Source organism: Triturus cristatus, chromosome 1_2 (assembly GCF_964204655.1).
Source record: "Triturus cristatus chromosome 1_2, aTriCri1.1, whole genome shotgun sequence".
NCBI classification, from domain to species: domain Eukaryota; kingdom Metazoa; phylum Chordata; class Amphibia; order Caudata; family Salamandridae; genus Triturus; species Triturus cristatus.
Genome location: NC_140580.1, coordinates 75,215,421 through 75,231,171, shown reverse-complemented (window position 1 = coordinate 75,231,171; position 15,751 = coordinate 75,215,421). Strand labels below are relative to the sequence as shown.

The following is a 15,751-nucleotide window of genomic DNA, read 5'->3' as shown; positions in this document are numbered from 1 at the left end:
GCTCCACTACATACAAGTCAGCCCCTGACAACTTAATAGAGGTATAGAAAAAAAGTTAAGGGCCGATGCAAATTGTCGTATTTACTTGGAGACAAGTCACCCCTGACTGCTTAGGGGTCCATACTACAAGTAAGCTGGCCTCCACCAAGGCAGTGGTGGATGCCTTCCTTCATATAAAGGAAGTAAGTGTCTAGGCACTGATGACTAGTGTGTAATGGTTGGCGCAACCATGCAGTGGTGAATCCCCAATTCAGTGGAGTTGCTGTCAGGATAAGACAGGCACTACTGCTAAGAAATGGAGGCCCCAGTACAGTACCTGCCTGAGACTTACAGGAAACGACAAAGTGCTAGTTGCGGAAGGAAAGATAAATTTGAATATCGGTTGCGCACTGGACGCAGCGATACTACTTCTCGCAGTGGCAACACCAGAATCGTGCTCTGCCAGCATGCAAGGCTTTGCATCTCTGGATTTAAACCAGAGGTTCAGCAGCATCTTCTTAGCATCCAATTTGATGGATGGCACCTCTTTGGTCCCGAAGTGGGTACGATGTCCATAGGCTCCTTGCAGTTTGCTACACCCAGGGCCAAGCTCACACCCTCTGGCCAGACTCCATCCTATCCGCACCAACAACAGGCCTGGAAGGGCAGGGATAGAGGTGGCTCTGGCAAAGGAGCTTCGCTCCCAAGCATTGACTTGCCCACTGTGCCCTGGTCACAAGACACCGATCTGAGGGGGATTATGGAATGTCCACTCACTCCGGATGGATATCGCCTCAGATCAGTGCTTATTAATAGTGGTTCAATGGGGCTGCTGCTTAGAATATCACCCTGCTGACACACCATTAGCCATGACCACCTCACTCTCTTGCAAGAAGAGGTCAACGTGCTCCTTCAAACGTGCCCATAATCCTTGCAGTTTTAGGCTTGAGTTGTTTCTTACTTAAGATCATTGAATTTTGAAGTGAATATTGTAGAAAATTAAAAGTGTAATCGGTGGTTCAGGGTTATCTTCAGTCAGGGCATAAAAGCTAACTAGGGCCAGACAGATAGACTGGATGGTACATTGAACCTACCATCATGCTGCCAAGTATGTATCTGAGTTTCAAGCTTCTTAGTGATAAAAATTTCAATGCCCTTATAGACTGCCACTTTATTGGAAAAACACCTAAATCCCATCCATGTCTTCAATATCCTAAAATTCGTTGTTTTTGAAGATGGAATAAGGGTTTCTATAAGCATAAAAATAGATGGATTATATGAAAAAAACATGTTTTTCTAGCCTGCACCTTCCTCCTAGTATTCAGGCCATCAATAATAAACAAGAGAGATAATGAATTACTTTCCAAACTTTTAACAGAACCTCTAAAAAAAATATCAACACTGCTCCCCCCATCTTTCTGTATAAATCTCAAGAAACCAGAACTCCGCTGATACTCTCCGCTGATACTCTCCGCTGATACTTCCTGAGGTCTAAAATTAATTACCTTTATATTACTACGTCTTGAATCAAATCATCAACGTAAAAAAGTTTCCAACAGTAAATAATAAAAGTGCATACAATGCATAGACTAAAGTGTGCTTGAGCTCAAGTAAACAAATCATTGTGCAAAAGTACAGCACCGTTTAAAGTACTCATAAACCTCCTAAAGTGCAAGTGCATCATCAATCATGTGCAAATCCAATGCAATGAAGAAATACTTTAACAATTGGTCCTTCAATACCTCCTTTTATATTGCAAACCCAAACCCTCCTCAAGAGTGAACAAGGAATAAGCCATCATTACCCCAGTGTCCCCCCCCCATGCCTAATTAAAAGGGGCCCTGTTCCTGCATGTTAGATTCTGCCACCCGACTAGGATTCCTCGCACCCAAAATGATAAAACTATTCACTAGTGCCTTAAATCAAAACACCATTTCGTGTAACATTTCATGACACCTACACTTATAGCATGCACATAATTTGACACCAAATCAGACTGCATTTCTGGTGAAGCTCCTTAAGAAAAACAGTAGCTTCTGATACTGAAACAAATTTCTAAAAATGTCCCTTGTGCAACAGTTTCAAATTTGAATTATTGGAAAAGGGTTGATTGAACTGCAACAGCTTTAAACGGGTCCAGTAGACCCTTGAATTATTTACTCTGACGTGTGCACGATATTGACATATCTGAATAGACTTAAAATCTGAAATCCTGCGTTTCAACTGTATAGCCTTCGAAAGAATCTGTTCTTTAATTCGATAGTCCCCAAAATTAACTAATTTTATTTGAGGATATTTAGCATGAGGTATTCTCTGATCAGGGACCCTGAGCGTTCCCATTATAGAAAGTTCTGCTGTCAAATCAGGGAGATTGTGTTCTAATTAAATCAGGTACCAACTGAATTACACCTCCTGAGTTCTGTGTCCTAAGGCACCCCAAGAATGTGTAGATTGGACATTGGAGAATGATTTTCAAACTCTTCCAGCTTGCACTTAAAAAAAGAAATATACTGTTGTGTGTATTCTGTAGTTTTCTTTTGCAGACTAAGATTATTTTTAATATCAGAACCCCTCTGCTCTACCTGATCAAACCTCGCAGGGAAATGTATAGGATTTTGTCTAGCCTATGCAGATCATGAAGTGAAGGTTTTGCTTGGGCTTGAGATACTTTCATATCATGAATTCCAGTCATGATCATCTCCAATGTTTGGTTAGATACTGCAAAAGGATTTTGAAGTTCGACTCGACCAGCCACCGACGGCCTGATATTAACATGAGAGCCTAGAGCCGAAGATGAACATGGAGAGGCAGAAGGCAATCTTGAACAGTTTGAATATCCAACATCGTAGTTTGATCGGTTGCAGAAGCAAAACTCGAACTGAACACCTCAGAGCTTGCTGAGCTTTGGGATTTTGGTCCTGATTGTGAGGAATTGACGAATAAGAGATAGCTCAGTCGGGCAACTCCCCCTGTAACATACTGTAAGCCTGCTGTGCCAACTGAGGAGCTGAGGCATCAATTTTCTCAAAAGAAACCTTATCTTGTTCATTATCAGTCTTTCAACTGCTAGGCATACCTAATGGAAGAGAAGCAGACTTTATATAACCAACAGAATCCCCCTTAAACTCAGTTTCCAGCAAAGTTGTTGAGCCGTGTTTTGCCAAAGTTGAAGGTTTTATGTTGGTATGCTTATCTTGTGAGACATGCCCCTGGAGATGTACTTTTCTTTTCAGCTAGCTCAAAGGTTGATTTAGTTTTGTTGCGGGTGTCCCGTAGTGAGTACATGTTCATTTGCGAAGGAGAAAAAAAGACCCAATTCAGCATGCAGCAGAGTTCTGGCAGTCCTGCCCCACGAATAGTTTAGACCTTTGATGGGAAGTCACCTGAGTGAGGAATGTCTATAATGCCAATTTATTCTTGAACAAGTCAGGAACAATCAGCAAGCTGCACCCGGGACAGTGGAAAACCCAGAACCCCTTAACAACCAAGAAAAGGCTGGCCACTGACCCTTACTTCTCTTGGAAGGACAGCACTCTCCTGGGGCGTATAAGGCCATCCATTCCAACCACTTTTGCGGACTGTGAGGTGGAGAAATAAATGCAGCTGGTTAGGCAAAGGAGAAGCAAATCGGCCCACCTTTCAGGTTGTAAATATCTCGTATGTCTGCCTTATTTGTGAAAGTAGCACAGTCTGGACATGCTCTTTTCCCTCCTTAAAACAGAAGACATCAAAATGTACCTGAACTGCAGCTAGACTCTCAATTAATTGATGCTGAGGAACCAATTTGAGCACCGTGGCATTCTTCAGAGGTACCTGCTGTGGCTTCGACTTAAGCTCCACTTAATTCGGGGTCGGCGTCCTGCACAGCACGCAGACATGGCGCATGTGGAATAGGAGGAGCTGCGCCTCAGAAGCAGAATCTTAGCTGTAGTTCATGACGGGGGCTTACCTCAGCCATATACAAAATATGAATTTCACTTCATGATTATATAGTAGTAATATATTACTTTTTGGGAGGCCACAGTACTCGTATAGTTCTCATCTTGTGCCCTCAGTCTATATAAACACTGTAACCTCCCTCGGGGTCCATAGACGGACCTCAATTACAATAACTACCATGTTTGGGTGATTTTATTGGACACAATTCGGTGGTATAAATACACACTTTCTCAATTAAATGTGTTTCAATTCATAACGATAACCCTCAAATTACTTTGCAGACTTTTACCATTATTAGGGCTACTGGGATCATGCGACATGGAGAACCAAATTATACAGCAAAGTTACTTAAATGATGAAGCAACAAATTATGTGGCACTCTCTGGCAGTGTTATTTTCATCCATTTGAGCTAGAAACAAGATATTTTTGTGCAGCCTGGAAATCATGCAAATTATGGCACAACGTGGAAAATTAGGTAAATCCATAAGTATACAGTAGACACAGCAGCTATAGAATCTCATAAATCCACTGGGCCGATTATTGTCCAATGTTTTATCAAAATGTTATTCATGAAAGCTAACAAAAACCCGTATGTTATAATTCCATTCAGAGCCCATTGTTTGCAAGACTTTGGAAGAAAAAAAACACTCTGCAATTTCCCACTTTAAATATATGCGTTAAACACAAATCTGAAGAGAAAAATGACATTTTAATGGGAAGTTTCGCGCTTTTCTAAATTCAATTTAGGTCACCTTTGACCATACTACTTTCTGTTTGATGCACTTGCACTGCTCCCACGAATCAGTTTGAGGATGCCAACTTAATTTTAACCCTTCAATTTCAAATTCCTACACATTTACAGAACGTAAAAAACCGTACATTTTTACATTGTACTTCTTTATATACATCTTATTACTGTTTAATTTTCTAAGCCATCGCGGACACCCTCAATAGGTGTCGCCGACCGCCAGGGGTCCCTGGACCACAGGTTAAGACAGGCTGCTCTGTGACGATCCCAACACTTTCCTCGGTCACAAAATAGTGAATGGAGAGGAATGTTTAAAAAAGGGTTACGCCCATACATACCCCTGGCTCACTCAGGACCAGGTTGCATTTCAAAACACACACAGCCCAGCCCTAGGGCTACAGTTTGCCAAAACAAAGTTTACAACCTATCATCAGATTCAGGAGATCCTCAAAGGCGAGCTCTCACTAAGCTCTGAGGCTTGCACAAGATTCCATAAGCTTTTCAGATCTATTTTCAACGTATTGGGTTTTCCAGTTTCTCCTCCTCCTCATGAAGAGAATAGTGATGATGAAGCGGGAAATCTACTACCAGTCTATACATACAGAATGCTAACCGGCTGTACCCCACTTCGGAGGGTGGATTTTTTTCTCCTTAAGACATTTCATTAGGGTGATTAAAAAAGCAATGGAGACCCTTGACGTACCATTGCATTCACATGAGCCAAATTCCAAGCTCTTTACAGCATATGTCTTAGGGAAACATTCTTCGTAGACTATTTGTCTTTTAATTTGGCTGTCATTGATGGGATTTGAGAGGCTTGTGATAAATCTCAGTCAACTTGCGTGGTCTTGGAATGCACAGATCAGTTACTTATGCCCTTCTCTATTTATGTTCTCACTGTACTCCTGAAAGCTTGTTTTTCTATCATGAAGTAGAAGACATGCTGGTGGGTTCCACCTGATATAGAGTACACTAATCTTGAATATCGTGATGCATTTGGCCACTTAACTTGGTATTTTGCCAAGCAGTGTCTTTTGGATAAATTGTCCCATGCTTTGTGGGAGCTGGCAACTGGGACTATGCTCAGGCTACCGGGTACAGCAAGAGACTTCATCATTGTCTTTTTGCAGAATGCTATAGATACAGACAAACAAGCCAAGCAGCCTTGCCTTGATACCTTGGAGGCAAATACCCATTCACTTCATCTTCCTCTATTATGATGATTTCCAAATGGATGTGACCGCTTGATCCACCAGGTTCATAACACTCTGGTTAGGGGCCGAATAACTGCCTTTATCCAGAACTAGCATTGAATATACTTCAACCAGTGGGTTCTACAGAGTGTAAGATTAGGCTGATCCATCCCCTTTTTTGAAAAAACCTTAACCCGCCTTTAAATCATCACCTTTCTCAACCCCTTTAAACACTATGATGAACACGATCTCCTAGATGTTTGCTAAAGGGGGCTGGTGAAGTAGTACTTCTGACAAAAAGAAGAACAAGCATTTACAATGCAATGGTCTCGGCATTGGTAAAGTTAGAGCTATTGGCATTGCTCATGACATTATTTTTGTTTATGTTTTTTTTAAAAAAACATTTAAAGAAACGGCATTGTTATTTACAATGTCAATAGCTTAATTAATCTCTCTCAAATGCGAGACCTATTGCATTTGCACCCACACACAGAGCCACACACACAAAGCCAGCCACACAGCCACCCACACAGAGCCACCTACACAGAGCTATTCACATAGAGCAAACCACACACAAATAGAGCCACCTACACACACACCGAGTTACCCACACACAGACAGAGCCACCCACGCATAGAGCCACCTACAAACTATAAAATGGTTGGGGGCGGATCCCCAAGAAATGTTGACTGGCTCAGAGGTTTCCAAATGGACAATAGCTTAAGAAACACAAATGAAACATGTCCGCAGGGATGAAAAGCAAGAAGAGGACTTGGGTACATGGGCAACCATGCTTACTGATTAAAGAGAACCATAAAAGGTGTCCACTGGGGAGCCAACATTATGATGTGCCCGACATGCGCTAGAAGATTAGGACAGAGGATGGTAGATTGGGACCTGACGACAGTTGACACAGGGGCATGGGAGCTTGCCTACACCCCTTACGAAGTTAAAATTGTCTCCTCTTCCCGGAAACTATGCCCTAGCAGGGTAAGGAGTGGTTCAAAGGATTACATTATAATGTCAGGAGGAGAAGAATCCTTCCTGAATTATGTCACATTGTTACACTCTCTGGGTCGTAAAATTAAAGTCAAAGGGCCTCGATAGTTCGGATTGCATGTAGGGAGGTGTGTGTACTTGACGCAGATGTTCACAGTTCCGTACAGAGAAAAACCTGTATGGCAGAGTCGTGCACTTAAGAACCAACCACGGGATGTTCGTTGAAAAGGCAACTAAACTCTTAACCAGTCACGACCATGCATGGGAAGTGAGCATAGCCTTGTCTGTCGGAATGAGAAGCAACTATACAGACTGAACAGGCCTTTGCGTAAAAATCATGCTGCAGAGAGTTCATGAGCACTGTCAGCTGCTTCGAGTAGTGACATAAAGGGCAGCAGAGAACTACTGCGCAATCCAAATTAAGGTACGGGCAGGTCAGCAAGAGGCACACAAACACACACATTCCTATATACAACCAATGGCAAAGATTAAAAACACCATCTGTTTAAATAATGCGAAAAACCAACGTGCAACACACACTCATTATGGTCAACAATAACGTACCGCTCACCCCCTTCAGATCGATACTCCCAGCACAGTGTATTATAGACCCCAGAAAAAATAAATAATAAAATCACGGCCAGTGTCCTAGTGTAATCAAGCAAGATCATTAATACAGATGTATAAAAGTCAGAACTGCCTTTTAATATGCGTTGTTTAATTTGATATTCCATTGACACTAAGAACGTATAGACGCAGCAATGATTGTCCATTGACATTCGAAACAATATGCCCGTACTGCTCTAGCGATGTCAGGAAGGGGCGTTTAGCAGTGCGTGCAGTTAAGGTATGGCTGTATGGATGTAGGGAACTGGGTTGGGAGCCTGAGTCGTGTGTATGGGGAGAGACACAGGACCATAGAGTGGCTTAATTAATTCATGCCCCTTGGTTCACACGCCCCTTTCACACTTGCCGGGGGTAACCCCCTCAATCAGCACTTACCTGAATTTACCGCCAAGGGGGTCGCTATCTTGGTAAGAATGCAGCACCAAAGAGAAACGAAAGAGGGACTAATTACATTACACCCAGACACAGAAGACAGACTACAGTGCTTTGCAAACAAAAAATGAAAGACAGACCGGAAGTACGCGTCTGGAGTTTCATCGAGACAAGTAAATGACGGAGTTGCGGAAGTGAAACATCAAGGTTCTAACAAATGGGCTAATAAACGACTACCTGTCAGCCGTGAAAGTAGACAGAGAAAAAAAGTTTTGCCCTTATGCTCGTTTGCCTGCATCTACTAGATGCCAGTTCATAACGCACCGAGGTATATTAGAACAATTATAACTAGTGAACTGCAGATTACATCACCTCTTTTGCAAAAGGAGTTACGGTAACTTGGATGAGGCGCCTGTTGACGGGAATGACGAGGTAGCGGGCGCCCGGAGGGAGAGACATCAAGGGGCAGGTGAGGAGAGGCACTGGCTCGGTCGAGTGGTTGGTTCTGTTAGATGCACTGGTGGAGCTGCTTAAGGGGCCAGAGAGGTAATAGGGTTTGGCTCCAAAGGAGATGAGCCTGATGGGGGTGGATTTAACCCAGATCTCTTGACTGGGGGAGAATGTATGCATTGTCAGCATTCCGTCCATCATTTGTTTGTTGTAACGCTTTTCGCCCTAAGTGGGATGGGTATTCCCAGACGTGGGACCCGTGCTCACTACGCCACTGGAGTCAAGCTATCCTGGCTGATGACGGCTGATAGCCAGAAACCGGTCCTAGGATGCTTGATTCCGGTCCAGGGAAGACATGGCTTGGCAGTTCGGGCTGGACTGTTCCCATGAGGCACAGGGTCAAGACTGATTTGCATATGGCCATGTCTAAACTGGGGTGGTGTAGTGGGCAAAAGAACGATGGATTTAACCCAGATCTCTTGACTGGGGGAGAATGTATGCATTGTCAGCATTCCGTCCATCATTTGTTTGTTGTAACGGAGGGTGGAGGGGAGGCAGCTGCAGGGCTAAACCTGCTGAAGTCACTGGAGTCTTGTGCAGGCCTTGACTGTTAGACGTCCGCTACCCGGAAATGCAGTCCTACCTCTATTGCAGTAGTTGTACTTGGAGTGTCATACCATAAGGGCACCTTTAGAGCGGACAGCTGCTCCCTACAGCCCAAGGGACGGAATTTGACCAATGTAAATGCCACGAGGTCCCTTAGCCTTAGATTGCTTTAGCCGTAGCCTGAACGAGGGTTTTGTAACTGTTTTCACAAGTGACAAAAGCATGCTTAAATGACGTGTTGGAGAGGGGTGTTAAAGAGTGGAATGGCGATTTGTGAGGCAAACTAGTCTGTACCTTAAGACCTGCTTTCCAACTGATGCTCGGTCACCGAGAAGCGAGGAATTTTGTTTCTTCCTGCGATTTAAATGCTGGTTATAGAATGACCGCTTCCAAATAGCCCTCTATGAGAAGTGCGCTCTCCAACGCCCCGTCGCAAATCTCGTCTCCGAACCGGCTTTGTCAGTTGACCCGACCCCAGGGTACCTAGCACGGAGACTGTTGCCTGGTTCCCCTGGGGGACCGGAAACACGCTTATGGGAGTGGAAGGGACTTACATTTCTAGTGAAATTGACCTCAATGTGGGAAGTGGTGTTAAGAATCTCATTCGACTACGGAAAGGCCCAAGGCTCAGAAATCACCGCGGATGCGAGACCGGAAGGGGCACCAGACGGGGGCAGCGCCTTGCTTCTGCTTTGCTGGCAAGTTCTCGGAGCCCGGGCAGGCGCGGCTCCAGCTCATATCCGGGCTCATAACGCAGCCTCTGCTGACACTTATCTTAGTATAAATCTCTGGCCCTGCTCGTCGCGCATTTGAATTTCATGAGCTGCGTCGCAGTTCCTTATTGCGTTTGGCGCTTGCCGCCCGTCATCTCGCCTTATTACTTTACCGGCTGGGCTAAGTGGTTTAGGCTCCTGCCGGACTCCGTCCTTCGCGGTGGGTGGGGGGAGGGGGAACAGTAAGGTTCTCCAAATGGGGCGACGATCTTTTTTCCTGTAGGATGTGTCGCTTCCCCCAATGGTAAACACAAGGTGTTAGCTTGGAACGCGGTATTGTTTTAAGCGCCGCTATGCAGGGGCCGGCGAAGGGCAGTAAAAATACAAGAACACGGGCTCAACTAGACCCAAACTCCGAAGCCAATTAAGCTGATTTCTGCAGCCCCTGGGGCCAGAGTAAGCCTGGATGTGGTCAGATGGAGCTGGTAGGAGACACCACCGCCTTTCTCCGAGGCGAAGCAGAAATGCCTCGGAGAAAGGCAGCGGCGTTTCCGGATTCGGGGGCGTGTTTTGCTTTTCTCGCCTCTTGCCATTGGCTGGAGGAGATAATCAGAAAAGTTGGAAAAAACACGCCCCCGAATCCGAAAAGGACGGGGCCTGTTCGGAGTGACGGACCTCTTCTCCAATGGCTGGCCAGCATTCAAGAGGCCAGCCAATGGAGAACAGGGGAGAAGAGGGGCGGGTTCAAGCCCCTCTTCTCCAAGTCATTAAATCTCGGAGCGAGACTGGCCAAGCGCAGCCTTCGAGCCGAGACCTAAAAAAGGGCTACTCCATATATTTTCTGGTTTTCAAAAACATTTAGACCTATGATTCCTGAACAACTTTCTAAAAAGAGAATAATTCCCAAATGGTGACTCTGCAACATATGCTACATGATTTGCATAGGCAGAACTGGCTAGTCTTGTTGGACGTACAATATACATACTTCCATGTGCTAATTTAAAAAGAACACAGGAACACTGTTTAGGAGGCCGAGCTGTGAAATGTCTGTTGCCCGACACTCAGGACATACTGTTTGGGGTCATGTACATCAGATTTTCATGTTTTGTCCTTCGCACAAGCAGGCCCAACCCCCTGCAGCACTTTGGCTGCCAGTTTACAGTACCACGTTATGGATCTGTGAAAGAGCTTTGTCTGCAGTTAGGCAAGATTTGAATCCATATGTTCATGCTGGTCACAGTTGTATCTATGATTCTATGAAGAAAATGGTGTGAGCTTGGCTGGCACTACTGACAGCGATTCCAGGATAAAATGGGCACAAAAGTTTGCAAAATGTAACAATTTGAGGGTACATATAATGCGCCCAGCATGCTCTGATTAGATGGAAATACATAAGTCTGAAAGCAAGATTGATGATTCTTTGCTTTCAAAATAAAATGCACACAATAAATAGCAACTAAAAGAAAAATGTTTTGTTTTTTATCGTACCCAATAAAAGTAAGGGGGAATTGTTATATATTAAATGCAATACCTCAATATATCATTTGTAATGAACGGACTCTGTACCCTATTTCCAAAATAAGAGCAGAACTATTGCAGCGCGGAAACTAAAGCTTGTGAATGCAGAGATTTAGAAGCATGAATTGTTTCCCCTTCAATTTCTATGTAAACAACCTTTTTAGATGTGCCCACAACCTTTGCAAGAAGGGTAAATGAAATGTAAGCCTCTTCCACATATCCTGCATTTACTGTATTCTCTAAAGACAGTTATAATGAGAATAAACCTTCGTTTTTATCAAACGGCATTTTGGATTGATATGTTCCACAGAAAATCTCGCTGGCATGCTTCATTCCTTCTTAGTCACCTGACAAGACAAACTATTTTTGGGCATGTGATATCCTTATTTTACTTTTTGAAGCCTCAGTAATTCATGCAGATTTCTTATGACCTTCAACCTCCTCTCCTGAGTGCATGATTTGTTTTGTAAATGTTTTTTTTAAATTTAGATCCACCCTCTTCTTACGCATATTTTGAGGAGGAACAGTAACAAGCATTTGCAATGCAATAGGTCTGGCATTTGCGAGGAGTTTGAGCTATTAGCAATGTAAATGACAATGCCTTTTATTTATGTGTTTTGAAAACCTACAAGCGGTGCGTAAGCACGCACTTTGCACATATAGTCGTTGCTTATGAGAAGCAAGGCTGGCAGTAACTGCGCCTCTTTTACTGCCAGCCTTGCTTGTGGTAAGCATGACTATAAGTACAAAGTGCGTGTTTATGCATCGCTTGCAGGTTTTCTAAACACATAAATAAAAGGCATTCTTATTTACAATGCCAATAGGTCAAACTCTCGCGAATGTGAGACCAATTGCATTGCAAATGCTTGTTAGGAAAATGTGCATGTGTGATAAGAGAGATCCAATGGCTAAAGTGAGCAGTCCCATCTCCCCTTGGGCGCACCCATAGCACCTATGTACACAAACACATACATTTTATTTATAAGATAACGTTAGCTTATGGAAGACAACCCAAGGCTAGTGTGTCTTTCTGGAGACCGATAACGGCGGCTGCAAGGGGGTGAAGGCTCTGCGCTGCCCGAGTACAAGAGACACTTTTTGAACAAGTTGCTTATAGAACAGACAGCCTTACAAAAATCAACTGCAATGCTGGCTACGGATAGCAGAACCTCTTTAGGTGGTGCCGCTTTCCGCCTTGTACCCCAAATCCCCTTTTACTTGTGTTTGCTGAAAAAGGCAGGAGTTCTAGCTAGTACATTTTTTAAAGGGCTGCTTTGGTCACAACTTGAAATCGCGGTGCAAGGCAAAAGGATGGTGTATAAAAATGGGGGCTCACATCAAGACAATTAAGGCCCTAAAGATTGGACTAGATAAGAAGGATGAATCATAAGTTCCTTTAATCTTTCACTCAATGTCATTCCCGAAGCCTTTTCCGGTCATTTACACAGTGAATGCTCACTTGTCTCGATACAAACTGCATTTTCTGTAGTGGTGTCTTGATGTACATGGCTTTTCAGCCCTGGGCAAACAGCTACTCTGATGCACGAACAGCCACATCCATTCTTTGCAGCTGATGTGGCACCCAATCAAGAAACCCGGCTTTGTGCAATATTTGGTTAAACTGTGCCGAGCTACCCAAGGTTGAAGGAAACTGCTTCAGTGAGGACTTAAGCACCATTATTTCAGATGGAAAAAAACCCCAACAAGTATGTTAAGAGTGGAAGGCCTTACCTGAGCCCCGGCTCTGCTGAGATGGACCACAACCGGCGAAACCTTGTGAACTTTGGTGCCGCCGAACACGCCTCAGCGGCCAGGATAACAGCAACCTTCTTCCCCCATGGCGTGAGTGCGCGCTAGCAGGCACAGAGACAGACAGACAAACGGAAGAGTGGTGTGTGCACATCACTTCCTGTTTTTCATAATGGGATACTTTTGGTGCATGCGTATAACGTAAGTTAGCACACGCATGTTAATGCGCACTGCGTAAAAAAACAAAACAATTAGCGTAACGAGATTGTAGTTAGGCGGTGCTGCTTACGTAAATTCCGTTTAAAACGGATCAGATATAGACTCGATAATAACCACGCTAACAAAAAAAATTGAAAACTTAACTAATGGCAAGCGGGGAGAAATGACCCTGCAATAGGCGGAGTTTCACCCTGCATATAGATTTCTAGATGTCTCGGAGAGACAGCTCATGCGCGCTGCCTAGGCGAGACCCAAAAATGGGCGGAAAGTATGTCTTCTCTTTTCATAGCACCGTTTTTGAAACTCCAGTGAAGTTGCTCAGAATAATGCCTGCTGCCTTGCAGCACTACCTAGTGCTGGTAGCTTTGCAGTCCTAAAGAAACTCAGAATGCCGTCTGGCAACTAGAAAGAGGTATTTTAAAGAATTTGCAGGAACTAACATATCCATCATAAAGAATCTTTTATAGGGTAGGGGATTTGCTGTAAGTATTAATATGGGCCTCATGTGACCGGTCCACCACGCTATATCATATTCAGCTGGCAGTTGTTTGAATGTTTATTTAGAGTTGACAACTGAGGAAATTGTAGCATTGGTAGGGCTTCATAGTCCATGTCGGAACCTGTAGTGAAGAGGATGGCCTAGGTATGTTTTTGAAACCCTTTTGAGATCCGCCTAACAATGGAGACATGATCTTAACAGGTCTATGCTGGAGAACTTTTGTTCTTTGTTATCAAACACTCACTTTATCTGTCTATGGGTTGAGATTGTGTTAGGTTTCTGCTTTTAGCTTCAAAGATTCTTCTGTCTTTTTTCTTTTCAGGCAAGGTTTCACCGAAAGAAAAGAAGGTCTTGGCAAAGGAGCTTCACCGCCTGAAAAGTGAAATTTTACAAGAGTTGCGTCAGAAAACTGTGATCGAACAGTGTAGCTCTCTGCACTTGGATGACCCACTGTTAAAAATCATCTCTGTTTTTCAGGGCAGGGCTGACAGTACTGTACTGCAGTACACTAATTTAGCAATGGATCTGCCCATGCATTGAGCAAGAAGTCTGTCTACTTAAATGCTGTGGGGGAATAAATGTTATTTGCATTGGACCTTTAATAATCGATATAAGTGCAGCTTGAAACTGCCTGAATGTACTCATTAGCATTTGTTTTGGTGACAGAGACTTTACCAGTTCTTGCATTGCCCTTTGCAAAGAATGGGTGTGTTTGTGTTTATGGAACACAGCTGCTGGGAACAATGTTAGCTTAATGCACCTGTACTGATAGCCACGAGTGAGAGGGTTCAAAAAGTAATGAGTGGACAGGCTAACACAACCAGAAATTCATGTAATTGTGATCCTACTTGAAGAGGAACTCGTGTCAATTATATTCTTAATTATAAAAAAAATTTAATCATATGGTTGCAGCATTGCTTAAATTTGTTTTTGGATTTCTTTACATACAGGCAGGTCCTTCCGACTCCTGAAATATTGCGTCTGTTGGCCTGGTGAGCTGAAAATCTCTTGCACGTCACAGTGAGAATGATTAAGATGGGATCCTCAATTGCATGTGCGTACAGATGAATCACCTTGTATCAACTAACAGTTACCCACATCTCATTCCATTTTTTTTCTGCTGCTATTGATTGGATAATTTTTGCACACATTTTTGCGGGTTTTTCTACAGTCGGTCTGCTAGCTTCCAAGTGTGGTTCACCCTGTGCACCTTGAACATCCCAGAAATAGAAGAAACTGAAGACCTCACTCACAGAGAAAAGTTATTTAGCTCCAGCTCTCCCAAGTAGAGAGATGGAGACAGAAGCTACATTCTGCTTCAGCATTACAGCCTGATGTCTGCTTGGAACAAACCTATAATAAGTGCAGTCAATAGTAACACAAATTGTAATATCTTCTCTTTCAAAAATCTGATATTGCACATTGTCGGCTTTAATTTGCCCCAAAGAAGTGTGTTTAGGGGTGATAATTGTTTGACGCTCGGCTGCAAAATGGCATGATCAAACAATGCTCATTAAGTGCTGTTGTCATATCAGTTCAGAAAACATATGTTTATTTGTTGGGCAAACTAGGCAGTCATGGGACCGGAGATGCAGGTCTCAGATTTAGCCTCAAATGTTATTTAACATTACAGCCCTTAGGCACTAGAAAAGTGTAATATTAAGCCTTATAGTTCTCAGAAACTGAAAATCATTATTGTTCTCTGTAGCACTTGGGGATGGGGTAGCTAGCTTGTGGAGGGGGGAGAGTTAGGAAGTTGGCACTATGATCTGTTTTACTGAAATAGTGTGTACTTGACCACGGTTCTCACAGCAAAGAGGAAGCCTTGAAGTCCATGCAGGTCCCCTATAACACAGGAATATGATAGAGACTTCTAGCCAAAGATTTCTTACCTTCGAATATTCCCCTGGCGACCGACTGGATCCAGAAAATCTTGAGCAGTGCCCCTGTGGATCAGTAGGTGGCCTTGAACGTCTCCGTGCTGGCGTTCTTCACACCCAAAATGATGTGCGAGCTTCCTATACAGACGCCACTCCAGCCCGCTGACTTCATTTCTTTTTGTGGTCTGGACATCTCACCAGACCAGAACTGGTCTCTCCTCCTAGTGAGGCTATGAAGCAAGGAGCTTCCTGTACTATA

General features: G+C 43.7%; 1 protein-coding gene across 2 annotated transcripts in view; it reads left to right on the top strand.

Moving 5' to 3' along the window:
• Positions 1-14,515, top strand: part of PSTK (phosphoseryl-tRNA kinase) — a 67,573-nt gene extending 53,058 nt beyond the window's left edge. For both annotated transcript variants that reach the window (XM_085601829.1, XM_085601819.1), the window contains exon 6: positions 13,935-14,515. In XM_085601829.1, the coding sequence (XP_085457955.1) occupies positions 13,935-14,152 (218 nt within the window). In that variant the 3' untranslated portion in view covers positions 14,153-14,515. The remainder of the gene's footprint in view (positions 1-13,934) is intronic.
• The last annotated feature ends 1,236 nt before the right edge of the window (positions 14,516-15,751 follow it).